Raw genomic sequence first — 25,568 nt, forward strand, 5'->3', positions numbered from 1 at the left:
TTGTTTGTTCCAAATATTCCAAAATCACGACAGGTTCATTTCTTTGAAGAATGCACAAATTCATTGTTGCCTTGTAAATTGTTTGAAGGGAGTTATTGATCTTCATGTATACACTCCATATTATATGAGACATCCTGGCAGCCACGTATGCAGCAAAGATACCATACAGTCAACTCTGAGCTGTTCTTTTTGTGCCTGTACCTGAATTTCTATAAAAAAAAAACATACACAGTAAGATCACTTTAGACTGCCCCCATTTAAATTTGGAAAAAAAAAACCTGTTTACCTGGTGTCAGGATTGACAGGATTGACACACCGGTGGCCAATCCTGACGGCGCATAAATGCCAGAGACTTCCGCCCCTTCGAAATCTCCGCCATTTTCGCGAACGCGCTCATGAACTTGACCTCCGATAGTGAATGTGTTTATGTTTGAGTTCTGGCAATCGCCACACGCCTGCGGGTTTGTTTATGTTCTTTATTTAAGTTAAACTGTTTTCGGCCACCGCGCCATTGTTTCTTTGTGTTTATTGTTTGTTTATTAATAAAACCCTTTCCCAGCATGTCACACCTCTGCGCTTCCTTCCCCCGTAAGTCCGTAGTCGTGACACCTGGGTAAACAACCTGGGTCTTCTGGTTCATAGGCGAGTGTGTTACCCAATAGGCTACTACCACCCTGGAAGCCACTCTTGCCCCGTGGTGCATGGCGACATTGTTGGTTTTATTTCATGGAGCATGACCTGTTTTTATGATGTGGAACGTTCCCTGTCTACATCGGGTGAATGCATTAAGTAAACTAGCAAATCTGACTCTTGCCTATGCTTCAAAGGATCTTCTAAAACACTTTCATGATGTGATGACTGAATTTCACAGTGAAACCATCAAAATGATTCCTTTTACTTCCCTATTTTAAATACTTTTAAATGGTTCAATATTATAAAATCTTGTGGGACATCTTTGCTGTAGGGATTCAGAGGGGCATCCAGTCTTGTCCTCTCTTTGATCAACCTATAACACATTCGCACATTTATAAATGAAATCAAATAATTAACACATTAATTTCGATGGTCCTGTGAGCTTAATGCCAGCCTGAAGCTAATTGTTTATCAGATATCTGGATTAAAGCTCACCCAATCACCCAACTTGAAAAGTTCAGTACTTCCTGATATTCAGTTAGGGGTGCTTGGGGTGCTAGAAACCACAGTCCAACATTAACATTTTGTAAAACCTTGGTATCATGATCCGGACCGGCAGGGGTTGACTCCGGATCCGGGGTCCGGACCGGAGTTTCATGTTCGTCTCGTGTAATGTTCCCTGATCGTGTTCATCTGGTGTATATTTATATAATTGTATAAAACTATCCTGTTCGTGTCTGTTGTGCGTGTTAATGTTCCCTTGTCTCGTGTGTAGTTTGTATTAAACCCCTGTCCTGTGATCGTGCGAATGCGTCCTCCTTCACCGCCATGTCCAGCCCACCCGTGACACTTGGCGTAAAATGATCTTTTTGTCATGGTTGCAGTCACTCCACCAGGTTGCCAGGGGGCGTCCGGACCATCACGCCCTCGTCAAACCGGAATGGCCCCGCCCCGAGGACAACACAAAGATGGAGCAGATGCGAACTCGTTCGTCGGTCCATGTATCATGTCTGTAGAAAGCACTTTCCTGACTGACCTAGCCTCACACAAACCCCCTTTGTTTCCCGACGACGCCTTTTGGATCTGCCTTTCTGCCAGTGTTTGATTCTGATGTTGCCGAATTCTTCTTCCAACCTCGATTAAGATTTCTGCTCTTTCTGATGACGTATCCACCTCGAGTTGACCTAGGCCCGAACACCATGGCCTCCTCCACCTATCAGCATGCAGAGGTTGGTGCTGTACTCTCTCCTCCTGCTTCATGTCCCTCCCGCCCACCTGAGCAAGGCCGCAGCCCTCACCACACTCACTCACATCATCTGAAGCCAGTCACTAGTGCGCTTCATGTTCCCCATTCTGACGTTTTTTTTTTTGTAGAATTAAATTTTGTGTAAAAAAAAATCCATTATGTGTGTAGGAAATCTATAACTTTATGAACTTGATATTTTAGTGCCTCAAAAAATCAGACACCTGTAAAAACCGGCCTGGCGTCTCTCAAAAATGAGTGGTTGGGTAGAGGGGTTTGCCAGTGACATGAGTAACATTAGCAGACGATTAAACAGCCTATTATTTAGCAGGCAGATAAGACGAATAAAGAAAATCAACAAGTTATTCATTCAAGATAATGAATATATTTATTCATCGGAATGATGTGATTATATTGGGGGTTGTATTTTACTAATTAAGTTGATCAAGTTAGTCAACCGTGTAATGACTCGGCATTTCCAGTAGATGGAGCAGATCTTACACCGTTTTCAGTCTTCGAACGCACTACGTTCAGGGTGTGGAGTTTTCTCCAATTACGTTGCATAAGGGCATGCAGTCATCAACACGAGTAAACCGTTCAACAGCGCAATGAAAGAAAGGCAACAATAATCAAATCACATTTCATGTATAATGTCTATTCACAGGGTGCATTGGCACAAAGCGCCTGACAATAGAACAGTGCTCATAATCTCCCTCTTCAGAGAATATTTAGATGAGCTTGTAACCTTCTTATTGTCTGACTTATTTATAGAAACTGCAACAGAGTGAATAAAAAAGATTATATTCATGGTTGGGGGTCCTGGTGAACCAGACCTGATCACTTCGTCGATGGTAACATGGAAGCACGTTGTGAGTCGCTCTGCCAAATGCCTTAAATGTAAAATGTAAAAGCGGAACGAAGACTCAGCAAGGGGACGCCATCGTCCCCTGGACCGCGCTAAGAAATGACACGGTCGCCAGACGACGCTCTTAAACTGGTTTGTGGGGTTCGTGGACCGGCTCCTTTTCGCGTGTCCACGCGTGGCGTTCTAGCGGCGTTCGCGCAGGCGGAGGGTGCTGGTGACGTCACGCCGGAGCGCGTCGCCCGGACCGCTGGGGCGTCGCGGCTGCGCGCGCTGCGAGTCTGACGACGGGGAAGTTGGCTCGCGCACGCACGCGCGCGCGCACGCACGCACGCACGTTCACGCGCACCTGTAACGCCAGAGGAAACAGGTAGTTCTGTTACAACTCGCGTGTCCACCGACTTTCTTTCTTTTCTTTTCTTTTTTCTTTATTTTATTTTTTTTTTTCCTTTTTCTGGCGAGTGTGACTTCACTTATGTCCCGAAAAGCGTCCGACCATGACTACAACCTGCGCAGCATGACCAACCTGATGGGCGACAGGTGGAAGAAAGTGAGCGACGATGGAGAGCGGAGTCTCATCAAGGCTGCGTCCAGCAGCAGCAGCATCAGCAGCCAGGCGGCCGCCGCCTCCTCCTCCTCCTCATCCTCCGCCGCCGCCGCCGCCGCCGCCTCCTCCACCGGGGACCTGGAGCGCGCGGCCCGCAAGCAGTTCCAGCAGGACGTCACGCCGGCGTTCGTCTACGTCCTCGCCGCCTTCTCCGCCCTCGGGGGCTTCCTCTTCGGCTACGACACGGGCGTGGTGTCGGGGGCGATGCTGCTCCTCAAGCGGGAGATGCGCCTGAGCGCGCTGTGGCAGGAGCTGCTGGTCTCCAGCGCCGTGGCCGCGGCCGCCCTGTCCGCCCAGGCCGGCGGCTTCCTCAACGGCCTGTTCGGGCGCAGGGTGTGCATTCTGCTGGCCAGCTTCCTGTTCTCGGCGGGGGGGGTCGTCCTGAGCGCGGCTCCCAACAGAGAGACTCTGCTTGTCGGACGTCTAGTAGTTGGACTCGGGCTGGGTGAGTTCCACGTCGCAATAAATACAATCAGTTCAACTTCTACCCCATTTCACAACTTTCTCCAACGGGTATAGTTGAGCACTCTGTCCTCACTCTGCTTATTATTTCTTTTCATATTTGCTATTTTATTTTTTGTGGCCAGTCCTGATCAAAGCAAGACACAAAATTGCCAGCTGTCACGACTACGGACTTACGGGGGAAGGAAGCGCAGAGGTCTGACATACTGGGAAGGGGTTTTTATTATTAAACAAACAAAGAAATACAAATAAAGACTGGCGCGGTGGCCGAAAACGATTTAAACTTAAATAAAGAACATAAACAAACCCGTAGGCGTGTGGCGATTGCCAGAACTCAAAACACATAACACTAAACAAGGTCAAGTTCGTGCATAGAGTTCACGAAAATGCCAGCGACCCCGAACGGGCGGAAACTTCCGGCATTTATGGGGCGTCAGGATTAAAGTCAGGTGTGGAGGCCAGCTGCAGGCAATCCTGACACCAGCAGTAAATGACTTTTTCTTTGTGCATACCAACTGAAAACACTTTATTATCAGTCCCACTATTTCATTAGTGTTTCAGTTAACTGAAATGGACAAAGTTTCTTGCTTATTTTGCATTGAAGATGAAAATGAACGTAGGAAGCTCACCCTGTACATGTAGATGCCAGATTTATAGTATAGTATAGTATAGTATAGTATAGTATAGTATAGTATAGATAAATGTAGTATAGTATAGTATAAAAAGGGTAGTGTCGAGAAATGTAGTATAGTATAGAATAGTACAATAAAGTGTTGTGTAGAGACATATAGTATAGTATAGTATGATAAAGTGTAGTATAGAGAAATGTAGTGTAGTATAGTATAGTATAGTTCTTCAGCTTCTGTCACTGTAACCCGAACTTGTTGTGTGTGTGTGTGTATATATATATATATATATATATATAATTATTATATATATATTAGAGGTGGGCATAGATTCATTTTCTTAATCTAGATTAATCACACTAAAATCTTGGAATTAATCTATATTAATCTAGAGTAAACTAAATTAATCTAGATTAATTTAGATTCTACATTAATTTAGATTAATCTAGATTAAAATGGCTCATTTGAATTCTGCCGAAGAATATGTGTGCTACCCAAATAATGACTAAAAATAATGATGGTGGCGCATTAGACCAGGGGCTCATCTCCTGTTTCCAAAATGCATCACAAACTGCTTGAGAAAGCTGTTCTACTATGATAATTGGTGATGAAAATAAATTATGTTCAATAAGATGTACTTGTGTTTACCAACTGTTTATTCAGTTAAATAGCTGCATCCATGTTACCACGTCACGTTTGATGTGGTAATTTCACAGTTCGAAGACTCGTTCCCCCTACAGTGCAATTCGGCTAGGTATACATCCACGCTAAAATATCAAGGTGAAAGTCATCATAGTGTAGCGGTTCTTCTTCTGCGTTGTGTAAGTTTTTGATTTCGTTTCTTGAACCACAAATGATGAGCTGACACCCAAGAAATTTTCTGTGCAAAAAGCAAGGTCGCGTCAGAACATCGCGTCACACATCGCGTCTTTCTGCACCTCTCTCTCTCTCACAACTCATGCCATGTGTCCAAGAGAACTGAACATTAACATAAAGCATTCACAATTTACAATACTGCATACCTGTACAAAAAGCAAAGTCGCGTCAGAACATCGCGTCAGAACATCGCGTCTTTCTGCACCTCTCTCTCTACAATATACAGTATTAAAAGAACATAAAAAATATTCACAAAATAACACACATGCAAAATATTCCTAATATGTACATAAATTAAAATGAAAGAAATAACTTTTTGCACACAAACCCCACGCACCTCTCACAGCTCACGCCATGTGTCCAGGAGACCTGAACCGGGTCTCAAAAACAAAATAAAAGTCTTTAGGAAATAAGAAACTAAAAGACACAAGAAAGAAGAAATATACTTATAAATCTAGTGTAACCATTTAACTCCGGCACAATAGCTTGCATAGTATAGACCCAGCTCCCAACCCAACTTTGTGAATAGATTAACGGCATTATTTATTTTATAGCACGATAAGAGTCTCACGTTAAATGGCCCACCACTAAAAAAAAAAAAATATATCATATATATATATAAATTGTGTTTATTTATTTCGTATGACTGGAGGCATGTGATCCATAAACTAGATACCCAAATAAGAAGGATGAACTGTGTACAACCTAATAATGAGGTTGTAAGTTCATTATGCAAAGGGAATACAGATACAAAAATGATTTAATTAAACCATCAGTGCATTACTTTTACATTGTAAAATTGCAACAACGCTGTTGGTAAAATGGAAGTTACTTTTTTCATTCACTTACATTGGGACAACTAATTGGACATTGCAGCAATGTTTGTTGGTTAGGTTTGCAAAGACACAGATTATGGAGCGCGAGAGAGCTGGCAGAGTGAATCAATGCATCTTTCACACAAAATAACAATATATTCATTGTGTGTAGTACAAAATAATGAGCGAACCTCTTTGGGGGGCAGTGTTGATGTATAAATCGATATAGGAGAATCCCAAATGTGATGGCAGCATAAATCATTGCCATATAGGGCAAATTACATACTGTCCCGCTCTGAGGGATACCTTGCTAAATCTTTTTGGTGCTGAATCGGACAGAGCATGCACACCCACAGTTAAAAATACACATAAGTATCAAAAAACAAAATGAAGAAACAATCGCAGATTTTGATCTGGCATGGCCGTGTCTGAAAGGGCGAATAAATTACCGCTGGCCCGGGAACGAGTCTTTCTTAGCAGCCAGGACTGCGTTAAACATCGGTTCAGATCAGTCAGACGCGGTGGAGGGCTCCCGCCGGTGATAAGACTTTGTGCAGAGATCTTCATTCAATGTTCAACGCTATTTTTAGGCCCAGTAATTAGGTTTGAGTCATAGCAGCGCGGTGGTTTGTTTGACTGGGAATGATGATTGACTGATAAGCATGCTCAAGTGGTGAATTTTCGGGAGCTCAGTCGCTGAAACAAGCCGGAGACAGTGCGCGTATTTCTTCTGGCGTGAGGAACGTTTTTATAGTGGCAATTTAGTGGTGTTTTAGTCCCAAAGCAATTTGTCCCAAGTCCTTGATTACTTGATTAATGAGACGTTTTGAAACTACATCTTCAGTTACTGCATTTGACAGACACTCTTATCCAGAGAGACTTATATGCATTTAAATGTCCATCTTTGGTTCACCACGATTTGTAAATACCATTACCTTACTGATATCAAATACCCTCCATACATTTGCCCTCTTTAATTCATTATTTCCTAAAAAGAGATCTTTAGTGACTCTGCTGTTCGGACATCTAGTAGAAGTTCATTTCACCACCAAGAGGGAGAAGAGTCTAAATGAATGCTTTCCTGGTACCATGAGAGATGGCGGAACCAGTGGTGGAGAATCGGAGAGATCGAGGTGCAGAGCGCGGAGTGATGAGAGATCTGAGGTTTTGCTTAATTCTTTTCTTGATCAGTATTTTGAATACAGGAAGCCAGTGGAGGGAACGCAGCAGTGGAGGGGTGTGGGGGAATTTGGGAAGGTTGAAAACAACTCGTGCTGCAGTGTTCTGGATCAGCTGGAGAGGTCAGGTACCGCTAAGAGGAAGACCGGCCAGGAGCGAATTACAGTTGTCAAGTTTGGAGATCAAGTATCTGAGTAGCCTGTGTCGATAAAAAGAATCTTGTCTAATGCCGTAGAGAAGGAATCAACGCATGCGAGTAAGACTGGTGTAACTAAACCGCCTTTAATGAATGCGAAAGGGAGAGCAGATTGGGTGTCAAGATATATTTTTCATAAAAAAGCAACCAACAGAAAACGAAAGGTCAGTTCTGCTGTCAAAGGCCAGACCTTTGCATGATTTTTACCACAGACGTCTAGTTTTTACATTTCCATCCAATTATTTCTGAAGTGACCTTTGTTTGAACACACAAGTGACGGAGGAAAATTTGGAGCTTTTTTCCGTGGGTCGTGTGGTCTGGTGACCTTTTTTTCTAGGACGTTGTCACTGATCGTCATAGAGATTTACTCAGATGAAGGTATGCAGAGATATATATTGAGAGTTGCCTGGGTTCTCTTTTCATCTGCGTTCATGTTAATTGGTTTGTTTGAAACAGTGACTCCAGCGCCGCTCAACCCCCGACCCCAATTAGCATCAAAAACACTGCTGCCAAAAGGCCAATTCTCCGTGTTGTGGATCTGTAGAGACTTTGGGCAGTTGTCAGCGGGGAGGTAATCTTTGGCGCTGCATTTCACGCTGGCACTAGAGGGATGTGTGCAATTAAAATGGTGGGTTTTTCAGACTGTGAGGGTTTTCCTGGCGAGTCCAAGGAGTGGGGACGACGGTTTGGTAGATACACGAAAAAAAAAAAGTCCCTTTCGTTTGCTCATACCAGACTTGATGTTGTTTTTGCCACCTATAAGAGCGTCCGCCTGTGGCCACGTCACACAATAAGCTTCTTGACACTGGTTTTCTGTCTCCAGTAACACATACACACTCAAAAAATGTGGAATGATGATGCCTTTTGAGAAATGGCTTAAGTGAGTGAACAGCTCCATATGCAGGACCATTCATTTATCTTCAGTTGATTGTGAGAAGCTGCTGGTGTTTGGAGCACGTGCCCTTCCACCCCCATCCATGCGAATGTTTAGACTTTGTGGTGGAGCGTAGTATTCCTTCCCCGAGGGTCTAATGAAGCACCGATAAAAGCTGTCATCTCCGACTATTGATTAACCTCCATCGTAAGGCAGGCACTGAAGTGTTCCCATGGCAACAGGTACGTTGTATGCTGGGCAACGGAGCGACAGGAAGCCAGTGTGCATAGGTTATTAATAGACTTTTATCACAAGCAGTGTCATGGCCCTCATTGCTGGGTTAATCCATGTTTGCTGTTTCACGTGACTATCATATGGATATTCCTTCCATTGTCAATGAACTCAATAATTTTTTGTGCATTAGTCATTGAAAAAGATGAAGGCGGAACATTGATGGATTATGTAATCAGTCACAATCTCATGAAAACAAACCCCTGAAAATCAGTTTGTAATCCATGTTGCGTTTCATGTTGTTGTCCCTTTCATGTTCATTTGTGGTTACATGCGCTGATGCGCCAGTTCCTAATAGCCTGACATAAAAACAAATGGCTGTCTGCACATCAGTCCAATTTTTGCAATAGTAAATGGAGGAATATGCTGCTGTACCATCAGGAGACCCGCATAAAGCAAATTATGCCATAAGACATTAAAGTTATAGACTTACTGGCGATGACAGCAGATAATTCCACATGAAATCAAGTCGTGCACAGGCAGTTCAATGCACATCAGTCAACTCTTATACTATTATGTATGAACTTCTTGCATGCTGTACAGGTTTGTATTTACCAGTAATTGGTCAGTAAGGTTTCAGGGGCTTAAGAGGTCAAACAGTAGTCTCAATTTTTATTTATGCATTGAAATCCCTTGCAGTTATGTCACAAATGGTAGTGGTGCCCATAATATCTTGGCAACAGCAGGAATGATAGCAAAAAAAAACAAAAAAACAATGGCGATCGAAGTTTATTCTGCTCTCTTCTCCTTTCAGGTATTGGCTCCATGACTGTACCAGTCTACATTGCTGAGACATCTCCAACCCAGCTGAGGGGTCAGCTGGTGACTGTTAACACGCTTTTCATCACAGCGGGGCAGCTTGTCGCAAGCATCATTGACGGCGCCTTCAGCTACCTGCAGCATAATGGCTGGAGGTATCATATCTTTATTAGTGCAAACCTTTCCAGCTAATGCTATGCATTAATGGTAAATGCTCTCTGTGTCTTTGACAATTCCCTACTGACAGAGAGGGGTCTTGGAGATAGTAAAGGATGTGCCGCAAACAAGAAAAAAGAATTTAATCATTTTTCCCTCTATGTTGTGCTGTGTAATATTCGTAAAAGGAACAGGGGGATCACAGGGCGTCACGAACGCTCTGTCAGGTTTGTTTACGCTTCGAATCTCTCAGTTCGCAATGCCTGCCCTCTTCCACACATTCAAAGAAGTGAAAATGGATTTGTCAGGGTTCCCAGAGAAATGGTGTGTCGTGCTGAAGCAGACACATCAAGTGCAAGGATGTGCTCACAGGAGTCTGATGTGAATGTCAGCCGCAGCATCAGAGACTCGGGACCGCGTCTCAGCTGCCCATTACAAACAACCCTGCAGCCACAGGGAGTTGGGATGGCATGTTAACCATGAGGAGCCTGCTGATGGAACACATTCCATGAATTAATGTAACATAACAGTATTTCCAGTGCCTGGGTTATTGACAGGGAGGAGCTGAGCTAATGTAGTTGTATGCAATCAGGACCACAAACTCGGTAGATTAAACCCTAGATTTACCAGTGCGAACCCTCCAAGAACCTCCATATATTGTATAGCTCACATTAATGTATATACATCACTGCCACAGCTATAAAACTATACAATACGATTATGCATATTTGTCTTCTTATTATAAAGAAGTTCACTGAAGATATTAATAAGAAGATATGTCATGATCCGGTATGGCAGGGGCTACTCCGGATCTGGAGTTCAGACGGGAGTTTCATGTTGGTCTGGTGCTATTATGTTTCCTGATTGTTTTCACCTCGGTCTGATTGTATAAAGCTGCCCTGTTTGTGTTGTGTTTGTTTTGGTGATGTTCCCCTGTCGTGTGATCATGTATTAAACCCCTGTCTCGTGATGTTGCGTATGTGTCCTTCTTCCTCGCCACGTCCAGCCATCGTGACAAGATACTATAAAAAGTATATTTGCCTCTAAGTAGTAGAGAATGGAGCCAGTGGAGATCTGTATTTTACCCCACAACGTTTTATGGTGCTGTGAAGAACTGTATTTTGATATGATGAGATTTTTGCAAATACCAATATATTTTATGTGATTCATCTTCTAATTTTAGTACCTGACACAAATCTAGAGCCTCCTCCACATTGAATGGAGATTTGCTCTTTTATCCATCTGGAATCCCTGTGGCATTTTAAACAGCCTGAAATTCATGTTACGAAGTGTATTTTCTTGCCGATTAGCCTATATTAGGTGAATTGAGAATTAGACTAATGTGAACATGATTTCAAACATCTGATGTTTGAAAATAAACATAAATTAAATATAGATGAAAATAAATGCTTACTTTCATCTCTGTAAATTGCTAGTCCCCTAATCACTAATGCCTGAAAAGAAATTATATAAATAAAGGAACTGCTGCCAGGCTGACGACCTGTAATTTTGTCTGATTGCGAAATAATGGGGTGTTTGAAGAAGGTCCAACCTCAGGCATCGGATCACAGGAACCATATTGACAACCAGCATCTTTCTCTTTCTCCCCATCCCTCTGTGACCAATTCACTCTCTCCCTGTAGATACATGCTGGGTCTGTCTGTGGTCCCTGCAGTCCTGCAGTTCCTGGGGTTCCTATTCCTGCCGGAGAGTCCGCGTTGGCTTATTCAGAAGGGCCTAACACAGAAGGCCCGGCGGGTTCTCAGTCAGATCCGTGGCAACCAGAACATTGACGAGGAGTACGACAGCATAAAGAACAGCATCGAAGAAGAAGAGAAAGACTGTGGAGGAGGTGAGGGACACTTACACTAGATGCACATCTCATGTCATCACATGCTTCAGGCATTACTGAAAGCCCGGGGAGCAGTGTGTGGGGACGGTGCATGATCACCTTAGCGGGTTGGGATTGGAACAGGCAACCTTCTGATTATGGGGCCGCTTCCTTAACTGCTAGGCCACCACTCGCCCACTCTTATAAGACACTCACCTATGAACCAGAAGTCCCAGGTTCAAACCCCTCATAAGTACCTATTGTCATTGTCACCTTGTGGCATCTCATGAGCATTTATTTTAATCCCTTTCATTTGTTGATGTCAGAATATGAAGTAAGGCAATATAATGTTACATCACAATTGCACTTTGGGTAGGAGAAATCACATATAATATGCACTGGTATATTATAGACCCCCTTTCACTGAATATAAGACAAAAATGATATCATTTGAATATTTAAGATAATTGATCAAATTTAAAACGAGTCATTATATCAGTTTCATACATCTTTTATATGAACTAATGAGCAACATATGCTTAAATTAACAATTGTGCATGAATGCCTGAAAATAACCACAGCCTCAAAATTTCAATAACAGTAGTAGCTATATAAGTAACCAGTAGCGACTGTTAAATGCTTACCACTTGTCACTGGGTTGTTTTTTTTTTCTTTGTGTTTTGGTGTATTTTTGGTTAAAAACCAACAATCAGGTATAACTCACTTAATACCTTTTCATATATATTTTCTGTCCCAATCTGTAATAGAAATGAAAAGTTGGTAAAAAGTCCAGCTGACCCATTAAATCCCTAGGGTATTCAGAACTTGCTGTCAATGCTAGAAATACCTGAATATTCATATGCGTGCCTTTGTGAGCAATGTGATTTGTCCAGGCAACATCTAGTAGTACCCTCTAGTCCTGATGTGCTGAGGGGAGTTGTGGTTTCAGCCCCATACAGGATGTCCTCATTTATCTTACAACTATGCTGTTGTATAAGTATTTTATTCCACCCATTTATGAGTGGAGCGAGACTCCCAACCTATACATGACATCTACCTGCCATAATGACAAAGAATGCACAAATCATAGATTAGATAGATAGACATTGTATGCGTGAAACATGATTTAGAATCCTGTTGCATGAGTGTATAGCTTTAGGAAGGAGGCTTGCCTAATGACACCATGTCTTCAAGCATTGAGGAGGCACATTGTACCCATAAGCAGCATCGTTTAGAGCGTCAATTACTACAGTAATGATTATGTAATAGTAGTGTATGGGACTTCTATTGCATGATTCTGGGCTTGGCTAATTTTGTTCATGGGTCTAGAATGAGCTTTGTCCTTGTTCTGCACAGTTCCAGACAATGTCACTACAATTCTGTGAAACACACAGCATGTGTCTTTCTCCTTCAAATGGGGCCAGAGGGACAGAGTGAGGTGTTTGCGTGTAAGGGGACAGCTATTCTCTCTGTTTGTCTCAGTCTGCTGGGTTGTGATGGAGATCAGTGTCCATTGTGATGGCTCTCAAGCTTGATGTGATGTCAGCTGTCAATGGCCGCAGGTCAGATAGCAATGAACAGCGCAGGAAGCACCACCAGAATAACAAACATCAGTTTCTTCTTAGCTACCTGGCACAAGGAACATTTGTAAAGGCTGAAAAAAGTGTAGAAGTAGCTGTTGTATAAATCTAATGAAGGACCTAAAACAATATGTTCCAATGCTATTTGCGTTCTTTTTTCATTTCCGCTCTTTTTTCAGTCTCATTAATTGCATAAACAAGGTCTAATAACATTGGATTGAAAGAGAATATTGCTACTCATCAAAAACTCCTTGCACTTTCGTCTTAAATTTGGCTGTGGCTAATCATTGTGTAACCCGAGTTTACAATTCTGCCTAGATAGTGCTTTGACAGTAGTTGGAAATGCTGAAGAAAATGATTATCTCTGAGTCTTGTTTAGCATGGTTTAATTTCAGAGTCATTTTCCAGCAGCTGAAGACCAGTAATGATTTTTGGATTTTTCCTATCTCCGACCCTCATATTCATTCATTCATTCATTCATTCATTTATTCAGCAGGCTTCAGTCTCCTCTGGCCTGTGTACTGATCTATATATTTGTTCTGTTTTTGATTTCGTGTGACTTAACATAATTTGTAAGCTGCTGCTCCAATAGTACATGGGAAAAATGTTGCATGACTAATTAAATCTAGACAGAGTCATCACCCAAGCAGTTTTAATAACTCTCCTCAGAGAAAAAAAAGAATTATTCAAATTTTTTAAATTTCATGAAGCACTTGGTGCCTCATAGCCAAGGTCTGCTGGTGTCTGTCTGGAAGCACGTCAGGCTTCTCTGAGGGCTTCATAAAAATGAGGCTATTTACTGCATGGGATAAATTGACAGTGATATTGAGAGATCAGTGAATGTGATATTTACTCTAATTTGCTTGAGGATTGTTCATAAGATACATGTCTTTGCAGCTTTTTTTACATTTTCAATTTTTATGTCTTTTAAACCCAAGCAGTAAGTGAGTGTTTTCAGTTATGTGTCCCTGTTCCATTTTTACCGCAGTCTGTTTACAGCTGACATATCCTGACTAAATTGCCTTCTTACAGAAACAAAATGTCATTTGCCATTTAGAGTGACTAGTAATTGAATATGGCAATGCAGGAGGCATTGTCTGCTGATTTTTACAGGTCTAATTTATATCAATATTTCCCTGTCATTTCTGTAACCCCTTAAACCATCAGCAGTACCCAACAATTAATGCTATAACTGAATGCAATAGTACAAATTAATGGGATTAAAAGAGTCATGAAGGCATCACATCACCTTAAAAACTAAGGTTTGGTTTGAAACACTACAGCTCAGGTCATATTTTTCTGTCTGGTCATTTATGAGTTAAGACTTGACAAAATGCGGTATTTGTAGCATTTGATTGTTTTCTTTTTGTTTCACGAATGCCCCTAGATTTCTTCTAGAAGACATTTCTGCTGTATAGTAATCACTGATCAGCAACAACCTTCCTAATAGCAATGTGGAATTATATAAAAGTCCATCCTTGAGCTTCCTAGGCAAACCAATTTTCTCGTGGTTCACCATCATAAGTGCTTTCGCAAACGGAAAAACCTCCTCCAACTGTGCAGATTTGATTAATATCCATTATCCTTTTGCCAGTGACATGTAGGATGAGCCGGAACAGGAGCAAATTGCCCTTGTACTCAGATAGCAATGATTACCTTTAACAAATTGTTTACGTCGGAAGTAAATGGCTGAGCCAGACCAGGAGAGGAAATAGCCGCTGGTTACCACATGATCTGCTAATCCTGACATTTCTATGGCATTTACGGAAGGATCGCCTAGGAGACGGAAGAATGCACCCGCCCCCTTGACCTCTGCACTGCACACATCACGTGCGGAAGCAAACCATGAAAATGATTAGTCTGGTGATGGACAGATTATGGCCTTAGAGATTAACAGGCCACTGTTGTCATAACCAGCATGCGTGTCTCTGCAAGATAAACGCTGGTGAGGAAAGTGGCTTTGCAGTGATTGGCCAGATGTCACTAGCAATTGATGTGGGAGGCTGGGCTAGGGTGAGGACTGATGGGTTAGTGTGAAGAAAGGCGGCCATCATTTGTACCGTTTGTTAAACTGTCCTCAATATTCCACATTAGCCGTATAACTACATCACAATTTCAAATAATATGTATATTTTTTATTATTAGATTTTTTTCTGTGGAGGCTAATGAAACACCAGTGAACTTTGATCTATTCATTTCGTAATGACAATTAATTTTTTTTTGTGACGCACTTGATTTCAAGATTCAAGATTCAAATTGGTTTATTGTAAGTATAACAGTATACACAGGATACCATGTATTGAAATAATGTTTCACACAGACCCCCCCATAGTGCAATCCTAAAAGAAAAATGTATACACACTAATCTAAACTATACTAACTAAAACTAACACTTAAATACTGCGCAGTATCTCTATAAGAGAAAAGTAAAACATGAACAGGTCAAACAGGACATAACTGGACAACATCATGTAGGATGCTTGTAAGTGGATATGTTGGATATTTCAAACAGGACACACAAGACAAGACAAACATGTGCAAAATATGCAAGAACATGCAAAAAGAGCAGAGATGTGCAAAATTATTTGGGATGTGTAAAGATCAGGTGCATAAGGCTGGAAGTGTATTGTTGTTGAGTTTATCAGTTTTTGGTGATGGCAGTGCATTGAGAGCTATGACTGCTTGTGGGAAAAAGCTCTTGCAGTGTCTGGCAGTTGCAGTTCTGATGCTGGGGATTCATCTGCCAGATGGTAGGAGGGAGAACAGGGCATGTGAGAGTCCTTCAATGGGAGGAGGGAGGTTGGCCTTCTTCAGCTTCCTGTGGAAGTTCATATGTTGCTGGGCTTTCTTGGTTTTGGAGGTGGAGTTGAGGTTCTAGGAGAGGTCGTCCGTCATGTGCGCACCCAGGATGATCTCAACAGCAGATCCATCGATGTGCAGTGGGGTGGGGACAGTCAGTTTCTTCCTGAAGTTGACAACCATCTCTTTGGTCCTGGTGACATTGAGCTCCGACTCATCGTTGTTGGTGGAGAGCCCCACTACTGTTGTGTCATATGTGAACTGGATGATGTTTAAACCTGTTTCCCACTAAAGCCTATCCGCTGTCATCTAAACTGAAATATTTATTTTATTTCAAGGAAGTGAACATTTTGCAGCAGAATATAAGAAAACATCAGATTCAGTCAGCAGTCTTGGATTAATGAAATGTCCACTGATGGCCCCATGAATCAGTGGGTTGAACCAAGAGAACAAAGGGAAGGAAGAGGGGAGCCAACCGTAGGCTTCTCTACATTATTTGACAGTCATCATGAATCTGCTTTAGTTTTTTACTCTTATTTCAGACTAATTTCAGTTTTATGAAATATTACAGACTTGCTTGGCTATTATGTATCATCACACAATTGCTCTTAGTTGCCAAATTTATCTGTGTGCCAGCGAATCTTACATTTTCTTCTGGAAAGACTGAAAACACATTACGAGCATTCACAGAGCTATACAGAAAATGGTTTCAGAAATGCACAGACCCTCTACCAAAACTGAAATTACTTTGTGATGAAGTGATGAAGGAGAGTGAGCGCACAGTCTCATCTGTGCCTTGCATTTCCCTGCAGGTTTTCTTCTGCTTATTAATTTTGAATAAGACACATGGCACAGACACTCGTTTATCATGGTTATCATATGTGTGTGTGTGTGTGTGTGTGTGTGCCTTTCCCATCAGTCCTGGGGTTTGTTTGTCTGTGTGTTACACCTGTGAACAGATGTTAGTAAAGTGTCAGTAGACACAGTCACATATCTGCCACATGGCTTCTTTTTCAAAAGCATTTCACTGCATATCATTCCGTGTATGACTGTGTACGTGACAAATAAAATTGAAAATTGAATTTGAATTTGATTTTTCAGGCTCTTCTCATTTTTACCATCATCCACTTCTTCTGAATTTTGGTACCCTGAGTGGTTCACAAGAGCTGTCAAATCACAAGAGGCTTTTATTCCTCTTCTCACTGTCCACCCCCCTTGTCATTTCTGAGAAATGTCACTATCTTTTTATTTATTTTTGTGTCCATATTTTTGTCAGAAGTTCTCATTTTTAGATGCCATGCTAAGGACTCAACCAGTTGTCCATCATACTGTTTTCTGTGATTTTGCCCAAGCACTTTGGGATGGGTGGCAGCATTTTGTTCAAGGTAGGATCCATCCAAGCATCCACTTAGTTGTGTACATCAGATTCTACTTGTGGAGACAGATGAAACAGCTACTGCAGTAAATAATTCATTTGGAGACTAGAACAAGTAATGAAGCCAGGAATTTAAAATGCATTCAGATTGTGCCTAAGGTAAAGCGTCAGTGAGAAAATGCTGAGATGTTCTTCGGTTCCACTACACACTCTACCACATCTGTATGCATGGTGTCACTACAACACTGTGTCAGGGCTGGTCGGCTGCCAGCATGAAGATGCTCAGACAAAAGAAAGATAAGCCACCGTTGCACCTGTATGTGCACGTCTGGCTGGGAATCCTCCAATTTGCTGGTTCGCCTCAGCTGGAATCCTAGCAACCAGTGGCCTCTGATGACCTTGGATAACAAGACAGCTGTTCCTGCAGCTGCACAAAGCTCAAAGAAGACCATCAAGGATGGGACAAGAGTTGCCTGGAAAATGGACCTGATGGATCCTACATGAATGCTGTGAGATTTCAATCAAATAGATTTTGTTTGACACATTTAATACTTGGTTCTTTGTATGTCAGACAGTCTGTAATATACTGGTAAAGTTGGTGAACGGGTACAGAATGGGGAAAGAAGGAAAGCATTACATTTTAGAGAGGATCCATGTCACCTACAGTCACCTTGGCACCTACAGTCAGTCAGTTTCCGCTTGCTTAACAAGATGAAAATGAAGTGATCGTCTTTGTGAAACACAGCACAGCACACGGTGCACACAACATCCTCTGCTTTTAAACATCACCCTTGGTGAGCAGTGAGCAGCCATGACAGGCACCATGGCGGATCGGGATTCGAACCGGCAACCTTCCAATTATGGGATCCGCTAGGCCCCCTGTTGAGGGTCACAGACTCTGTAGTAGACTGCTCCGGTCAAATCCTTTAATCCAGCGATGGTCTCTAGTAACTCTTTGGGGATCCCAAGACATCCGAGAGATGTAATCTCCCCGGTCATGTGCAAACCACCTCATCAGGCTTGTCTCAATGTGGAGGAAAGAGCCTACAACATCTACATCAGAATCCAGACTCCATATGACATCCTGAATTCTCTGGGATGTACACAGACAGTTGCTCAACCTTTATGCAGAAATCGATTCATATTTTTTTATTTTCCTCAGACATGTATACAAATATGGCAGATCGGTAAAGGGTCGTTTTTACTGGTTTCGTTGTGTTGTATGGCAAGTGTTTGATTAACAGCATTCAGCTCCAGCGTGGACACAAAATCTTCCTTTGTGGCCATACATGACAGGAGTTCACACAACTGACAGTGGTTCATAAATTCCTATTGATTATAAGTAATTTGATGGACTTCATCTTCTTCAACTTCCTGTATCTTTGCATATGCTCATGTTGTGTTTTGCTCTGTAAAAAAAAAAATTCTGCCGTTCTAGTCATTTGAACATGCGAGAATTGCATCTTTTTCTGGATTTGAGGTCATCCCCCTTCTGTCTTTTGCCACACTTTCACCAACACTGAATAATGTGTGAAACCAAGGCTAAATTTAATGTGTGAAATAATCGTCTCTAATGAGGTGCCCTCTGAAGCTGAGAAACTGGCTTTAATTGGTGAAGAGGTCGTGAAAAAGGGTGTTTCCTTTGCCAGGAGTCACCAGGAAACTAGTTAATTGGGGGTTCCATGTCTTCAGATCAAAAGCAGAGACATTTATTTCACACAGATTTTCCTGCCTCTGATATTACAGTGCTAACAAAATCATCACATGCTCAATGCAGCTTTTCTCTGCTCTATGGTAAAATGTCTACTAAAATGTTCTACAAAGACAATTGAATAATAAGGAAAATGGAACAAACCGGTCTTGTGATGTGAATATTACACTACAACGCATACACTTTTAAATCACATTTAAATGTGATTTTAAATCACATTTAAATCAGTTATTCAACAGACGGACATTTTTGGTTGTACACAATCCGTTTTAAATCTTTCAATTTTTACAAAGTTTGAGGCATTCTGCATGCCATTACAGAGTAATTACAGAGTTGAAAATGTAACTCGATTTGAAAGGGAAGCTGCTTTAAATTATAAACCAGCAAATGCCATGAGAACTTAGAAGCAGCAAAATAAATGCAACATACACCTTCTGTGGACCAGCAGTGACTCACTGTTACAGCATATGCTTGTTCTGAAAATATGGTTTTAAGTTGCCCAGCTCTTTTGGTCGCTCTCCAACACCCCTTCATCCCACGGCACAGTACTCTGTCCATATCTGATTGGATTACATGAGAACTGTGGTCAGACAGGAACTGTGGAGTGTGCGTCCATATCCGCAGGGTGTTGGCTTCATTAAAGGGCCATTACTTCAGTGCACACTCATTTAACCCTTAAAGCCCAGCGTTCAGCACCATACATACAGCTAAACAAGGCAATGATTGGTTTTTAAGTGTAAAAATAATCTATATCCTATATTTTCTTACATTTTCATTAGAAGCTGGTAATACTGAGGGTTTAAAATCCCTTGGCATACAATGGTGCAAGTGCCAGTTTAATGTTTATACAAAAAACATCTACCTGGCATGTCTTGGCCACCGTTTGCCCTTCTCTGTAGAATAGTGTCTGTGTATTGCACCAAATGACAGACCCTTGTGACATCTTTCCTTCCTTGTTAATTGACCTAGTAACCCGTGTGAGAATTTGTCTTTGGTCTCTCTTGCACCCTTTTCGCCTCTCAGTGTCTCTTTAATAACGCCTTTCTTTTTTCTCTTTTTCTGTTTTTCACACAGAAGGCCCAGTGATCTGGCGTATGTTGACTTACCCTCCTGCTCGCCGAGCCCTAATCGTGGGTTGTGGCTTACAGATGTTCCAGCAGCTATCTGGGATCAATACGGTCATGTAGGTCATGTAGTGCTTTGGTGTTCTGTTTTTATTGAGTCTCCTTTTGCGAAATCATCCTCTTGAATATGAAAGACCACATAGACGCTTCATAACTCAGCTATAAGCATGATATTCATAGGGTCATGGTCAACACCAACACATCATTTGCTGGTACAAAAATTCCACTGGACATTTTTATTAATCTGTATTTCTTCTGTCAGAATTGTCTTCTTATCAAAGTTTTTTGACTGTAATACTACATGAATTATTACCTTGCCGAATGAAAGCCTGGTGCAATTTTGAGTTCAGATGTTATCCTACAGTTTAGTTACAATAAATCAGAACCATGCAAATAGTTATCTGTCAACTGATGCAAAAAGCCAGGGTCATATGGGTCCTTTGTTGTCTATAGCCGTGCAGTGAAATTTCATCAATTTCAACTGCCGAGCTCTCAGAACCATTTTCAGCTGCATCAAACCCCCTTGTAAGTTATATTTTTCAAGCATTGTAAACAGTCTTGGTATGTGTGCTGTTGCCAGGCAACAGCTCAAGCATGTTCATGTGAGAGATGCAAGGGGAAAAAAATTGTTTGTCTTTACTGACCCAGCTGTCACTTCAAGCTGTGACAGGTCTTGTCAGCCTAAGCAGGGGATGACAGACCTGATCAATGAAACATGGACGGAAGGTTTTGATGTTGTTGTGGTGTCTTCTCCGGTGCTCAGTACCTGATGGATCAGCACTGTATGGATACCGTCTAGAAAATGACCTAGTGAGAAATGAGACGTGTCCGACTGATCTGCAGTTTTTGCTCTGTGGAATTTATGGTCAGTAGCTATATGAATCTCATGCAGAAACACCAGTAGAAACACTCATATATGATTTTTGAGAGAATGTTCTGAATGTTCAGATTTTGGGAATCACTTTTTGGTCTATTGAATGCAATATTCTAATGATATATCGTAATACACTAATGTAATAATCAGACATTTAAATCAAGATTAAAATAAACACTATTTTAAGGTTTATGCAGCATTTCACAATTTTCTATTTTTTTTTTACCACTAGAAAACACTTATGTGTTTAGAAGCATCATAAAACATCTTAGCCGCATTGTATTTTTGAGAGCTATTATAAACCGTCCTGGGAATAGCCCTATTGTGGTGCCACTGTTTATCTCTTGTTGCATTCATTTGCAGGGCTCAGAGCGTTATCTTATGTCAAACACAAACACACACAAGTTGCCTGGTTTGGACCCATTGCTACTGGATATGCATGTAGCTGAAAGATGCATTTGTCAATATTTCATGTTCACAAAAGGTCTTCTGGGAGGCGTGCTGATTTTATGCCAGTTTGAAACATTGATTTGTCAGATGCTCACATATCCAAATTTTAACCATTCCTTTATGGAGCGTCTCTTTTTTTTGGTTTCTTTTTCTGACTGACAATGTTATCAACAGATCAAATGTGCATTAATCGGTGTTATCAGGATTTCATCTTTTCATATAAAATGTGACTTAATACATTGATCAGCATACCAATGACAGTCTGCCTTTTGAAGACAGCGGCCCATGAACCATAAAACATGAAAAACAGACAAATCCAGAGATCTTTTGGTTCTCAATTAAGATTTTTTTTTAGATACATTGGAATAACCTACCATAATGCAAAGGGGCAATAGTGAACAACAGTTTTGTTCTCAGAAGTAATGAGTTTAATATATTATTAAAAAGTATCTATGGTGATTTAATTCATTCCAATACAAAGTTTGCAATTAGGTCCAGTTACTCAAATATTACTTTATTATGCAAGCTGTAATGTTGTGATTCAGAAATGTTTCATCAACATTATAACTGGTTTACTTTTATTCTGATGATTAAATATGATATTTCGTGTGCTGTGCTGCACATGCTGGCATTGATAGCATGTGTAAAGCACATGGTAAAATAAGCTAGCAGCTATATAATTGTCACATATATAATGAAGTTGTTCATGATCACCTGATCCTAATCAAGCAATGGTTGAAATAATAAGGCTCTGTCGAGGGGTCCTGCAGGAAAATTATTGGTGTTTTGTAATACGTTATACTTGAGAATTTCAATGGAAGTGGTTGGGTCTTGTGCATGGTTAGTGTTTTTTAGCAACACAGTAGACACAATAACTGGTACAAAAAACAGCAAAATGTATATCTGAGCGAAAGGGAAAGATGTAATGGATTAATTACAATTAGTGAACAGTCACAACAACCATTTTCTTCTGCCATACTGGGAGCTAGCAGTTAGACTTTCAGCAAAAAAATTGTTTATTTCATCAATCTGATGACATTTCATCATGACATATCTATTTCAGATTCCTATAATATTATGACTAATAATGAAAGTGCTGCCTACCAAACCCAAAATGTTGTGTTCACCTAGAGGGCTAGAATTACTCATTTCTGTCGTTCTGGGAAATCTTTGAAAGAGGTCATGGCTCACATTGCTACAACAACATTTTCATGGCTTTGACTATTTATATAAATGTCAGAGGCACATTGGATTAGTGATTTCACCATGTAATCAGAGGGGATAGGAGACCAAAACCCTGCAATTATGTAAGATACATTCTATATGTACTTCTCTGTTTCTTGTTAATGGGTTTTGAAGTTAGTGAAATCATTAATTCAGTTAGCAAGAGGGCCCAGTAATGTGTAAAAATCTGGAAGTACCCAAAATCCATGTGACCCACATGCATCTGCTTATCTGGCACAGGAACAGTCCTGAACACTTGCAGGCTTCATGGGTGCCTGTCTACCATGCCAAGTCCACAAAACTGGGAGGGAAGAGAATGACATGTGGCCTCAGTCAAGTATATAAGCATTAAAATACACAAACCTAAAGGCTGGTATTTATTTTGTAGACATTTTGACCTGAATTTCATGTGAAAATGCAGGACAGGACCCTACATGACACATGTTAATTATGTGTTATAAAGGGGCTTGTTTAGGTTTCAAAAGTATGGCAGATAACCATACACCTGTGACCTCAATATCACTCAAAGGCGCTTTTATGCAGGTTTTACTTATTTGTTGCTAGGCAACTGCAACCCGTTAATGAACTACATGGCAGTGAAAACCCCATAGCTGTAACCCATGGCCTCTCATAGCTTGTTGATTTAATAAAAATCTCTGCTCCAAAAACATTGTGGTCAAGACACAATGTCCCTTAGACCACTTACCAATTTTACAGTATTTTCAGATCATACAGGTCATGCTGTCATTTTTATAAATATAATTTTGCATTTCAAGTCAAATGACCTTGTTATCAAGGTTTATTTAACACTTTCATACCTGTTTGCAGAATTCACGAAGAAAAAAACATTTATAAATCACCAAACACTGCAGAGTAATGAAGCAGCACTTCCATTGACTGAACATGAATGTATTTATGCTCCCTTCTTAATGGTGATAAGAAGCTTATTGTTTAAAGCACCCCTTGTTTCCAGTGGCGGTGTAATTAGAATGTGGTAATACTTGTGCAGATCGTACAGCAAAGATTACCTGAGCTAAAATATACAGTCATGCTCTCCATTCATTTTAATCCACTAATCCACGCTAATTGTAATGCTTTGTTGCCACTGCAAACACCAATTGCTGGCAGAGTTGCAAAGATTTGTCCAGGGTTTTTGTCTGTTGTGTTTTTAGCATTTAGACAGTGTTCAATTGTGGCATTCCGAATCCATCTTATTTATGCGACTCTATTACAATAATTTGATTTTCTAGCTGCAGGCCCAGCACAATGAGTTGGCTCTGGAGAGAGCTGTCCACCAGTGCCCATGTGTACTGCAATTGCTGACCCTGTCAGACCACCGGTCACCTGGTCTCCAGAACAAATCTATGTTGCAAATCAGTCTGTACCGCTCTGCTTGTTTTCATTGGTGCTCACAGTAGTGCATCCGTCATGAGAGAGACCTGTAATTTTCATCATAGGCACACTTCAACTTTCGCACAGATTCTCTATTGGATTGACGTCTGGAGACTGGCTATGCCACTCTAGAAACTTGTAATGCTTTATTTACGTAGCCATTCCTTTGTTGCCAGGGCGGTGAGTTCGGTATCCTTGTCATGCTGGAAGATCCTGCAACGTTTCATCTTCTACGCTCTCACTGATAGAAGAAGGTTTCATTCTTTCACCTTTGAAGAAAAGCAGCCCCAAATCATAGAATGCAACTCGCCGTTCTTCCCCCTCCAAACATGAGTTATTTTTTTCCTCTCGTCTGACCACATCATATTCTCCCAATCCTCCTCTGGATCATCACAATGGTCTCTGGCAAATTGTAGACAGGCCTGGACATGTGCTGGCTTAAGCAGGAGTACATTTCAAGCACTGCAGGATTTTAATCCAAGATGACGTAGTGCGTTACTAAAAGTAACCTTTGTTACTGTGGTCCCAGTTCTCTTCAGGTCATTGACCAGTTCCTTTTGTGTAGTTCTGGGCTGTTTCCTCGCCATTCTCAAGATCATTTGTACCCCACAAGGTAAGATCTTGCATGGAGGCCCAGGTCGAGGGAGATCTAATAATTGCTCCAACAGTTGATCTCTGATTAAATTTGTCTGTACTTGGGAAAATCTCAGCCTTGCAGAGCTCCAATCAAATTCCACTCGCTTTGCTCCACTCACATCATCTGCTGGTTCACTAAAAACACCTGTTGCAAACTGTCATATTCCCTCTTTTATCCAGGCCCTGAATTGAGATGACTGTAATTTGAAGGGAAAAACACATATCCAGGCCAATATGGTAAAACCAATATATGGGGCTTAAAGGGGAATGAATTCTGCACTGTGGACAGAAATGTAAATACATTTAATACATCAAAGTAGAAACTGCATAGAATGTGTTGCATTGTGGGTAAAATCTGTGTCGAGTAATGAGTAATATAGGCTTTCTGCTGTAGATGGTGTCTGGGTAGAGCAGTGTGGACCTGTGTTCAGTAGAGCAGCATGTCTATGTGCTGAGCAGATTTGGGGTTCCACTGCTTTCATCCATTCATTAGTGAAATAGGTCAGGTCCTATGGGAGATGTGGCCCCCTCCCTTTCCCCATTTCTCTCTTTCACGCTGTTTCTCACTCTCTCTCTTTTCTCTCACATAGACAATTAGAGCTTATACATCTATCAGTTCATAATCTTCCATTGTCAAATGACCTGATCTGTTCAAACCCACCTTTCCATCATGTAGGGTTGAAAGTTACAAAAATCATCTCTTTTTTCAAACAAATATTTGTTAACCATCAGTTTCATTCTCATGGGTCAGTGTAAGATTTTTTAACAGCTGAGGAAACAGTACTGTCTTATGTGAATCTGTGATCTTTTCACACCATTTGACCTTATGAGGTGAGGATGGAGAAGTGTCACGAATCCTGTTACATTTTGCATGGCCTCTAGCTCACATCTTAATGTGTCAGAGCACCAAGAGTGAGCTGGTGATGTCACAGAGAAGCTGCCACCACATTCATCACCCTATTCACCCTGTCAACCCCATCTGAATGGTGTTTG

General features: G+C 41.3%; 1 protein-coding gene across 1 annotated transcript in view; it reads left to right on the forward strand.

The window, feature by feature from the left end:
• Window positions 1-2,886: 2,886 nt before the first annotated feature.
• slc2a13a (solute carrier family 2 member 13a) overlaps window positions 2,887-25,568 on the forward strand; it is a 38,556-nt gene continuing 15,874 nt past the window's right edge. Inside the window, exons 1-4 of the mRNA XM_028955119.1 lie at window positions 2,887-3,790; window positions 9,419-9,578; window positions 11,223-11,431; window positions 19,950-20,058. Of these exons, the coding sequence (XP_028810952.1) occupies window positions 3,214-3,790; window positions 9,419-9,578; window positions 11,223-11,431; window positions 19,950-20,058 (1,055 nt within the window). The 5' untranslated portion in view covers window positions 2,887-3,213. The remainder of the gene's footprint in view (window positions 3,791-9,418; window positions 9,579-11,222; window positions 11,432-19,949; window positions 20,059-25,568) is intronic.

Source organism: Denticeps clupeoides, chromosome 15 (assembly GCF_900700375.1).
Source record: "Denticeps clupeoides chromosome 15, fDenClu1.1, whole genome shotgun sequence".
In the NCBI taxonomy this organism is placed as follows: Eukaryota; Metazoa; Chordata; class Actinopteri; order Clupeiformes; family Denticipitidae; genus Denticeps; species Denticeps clupeoides.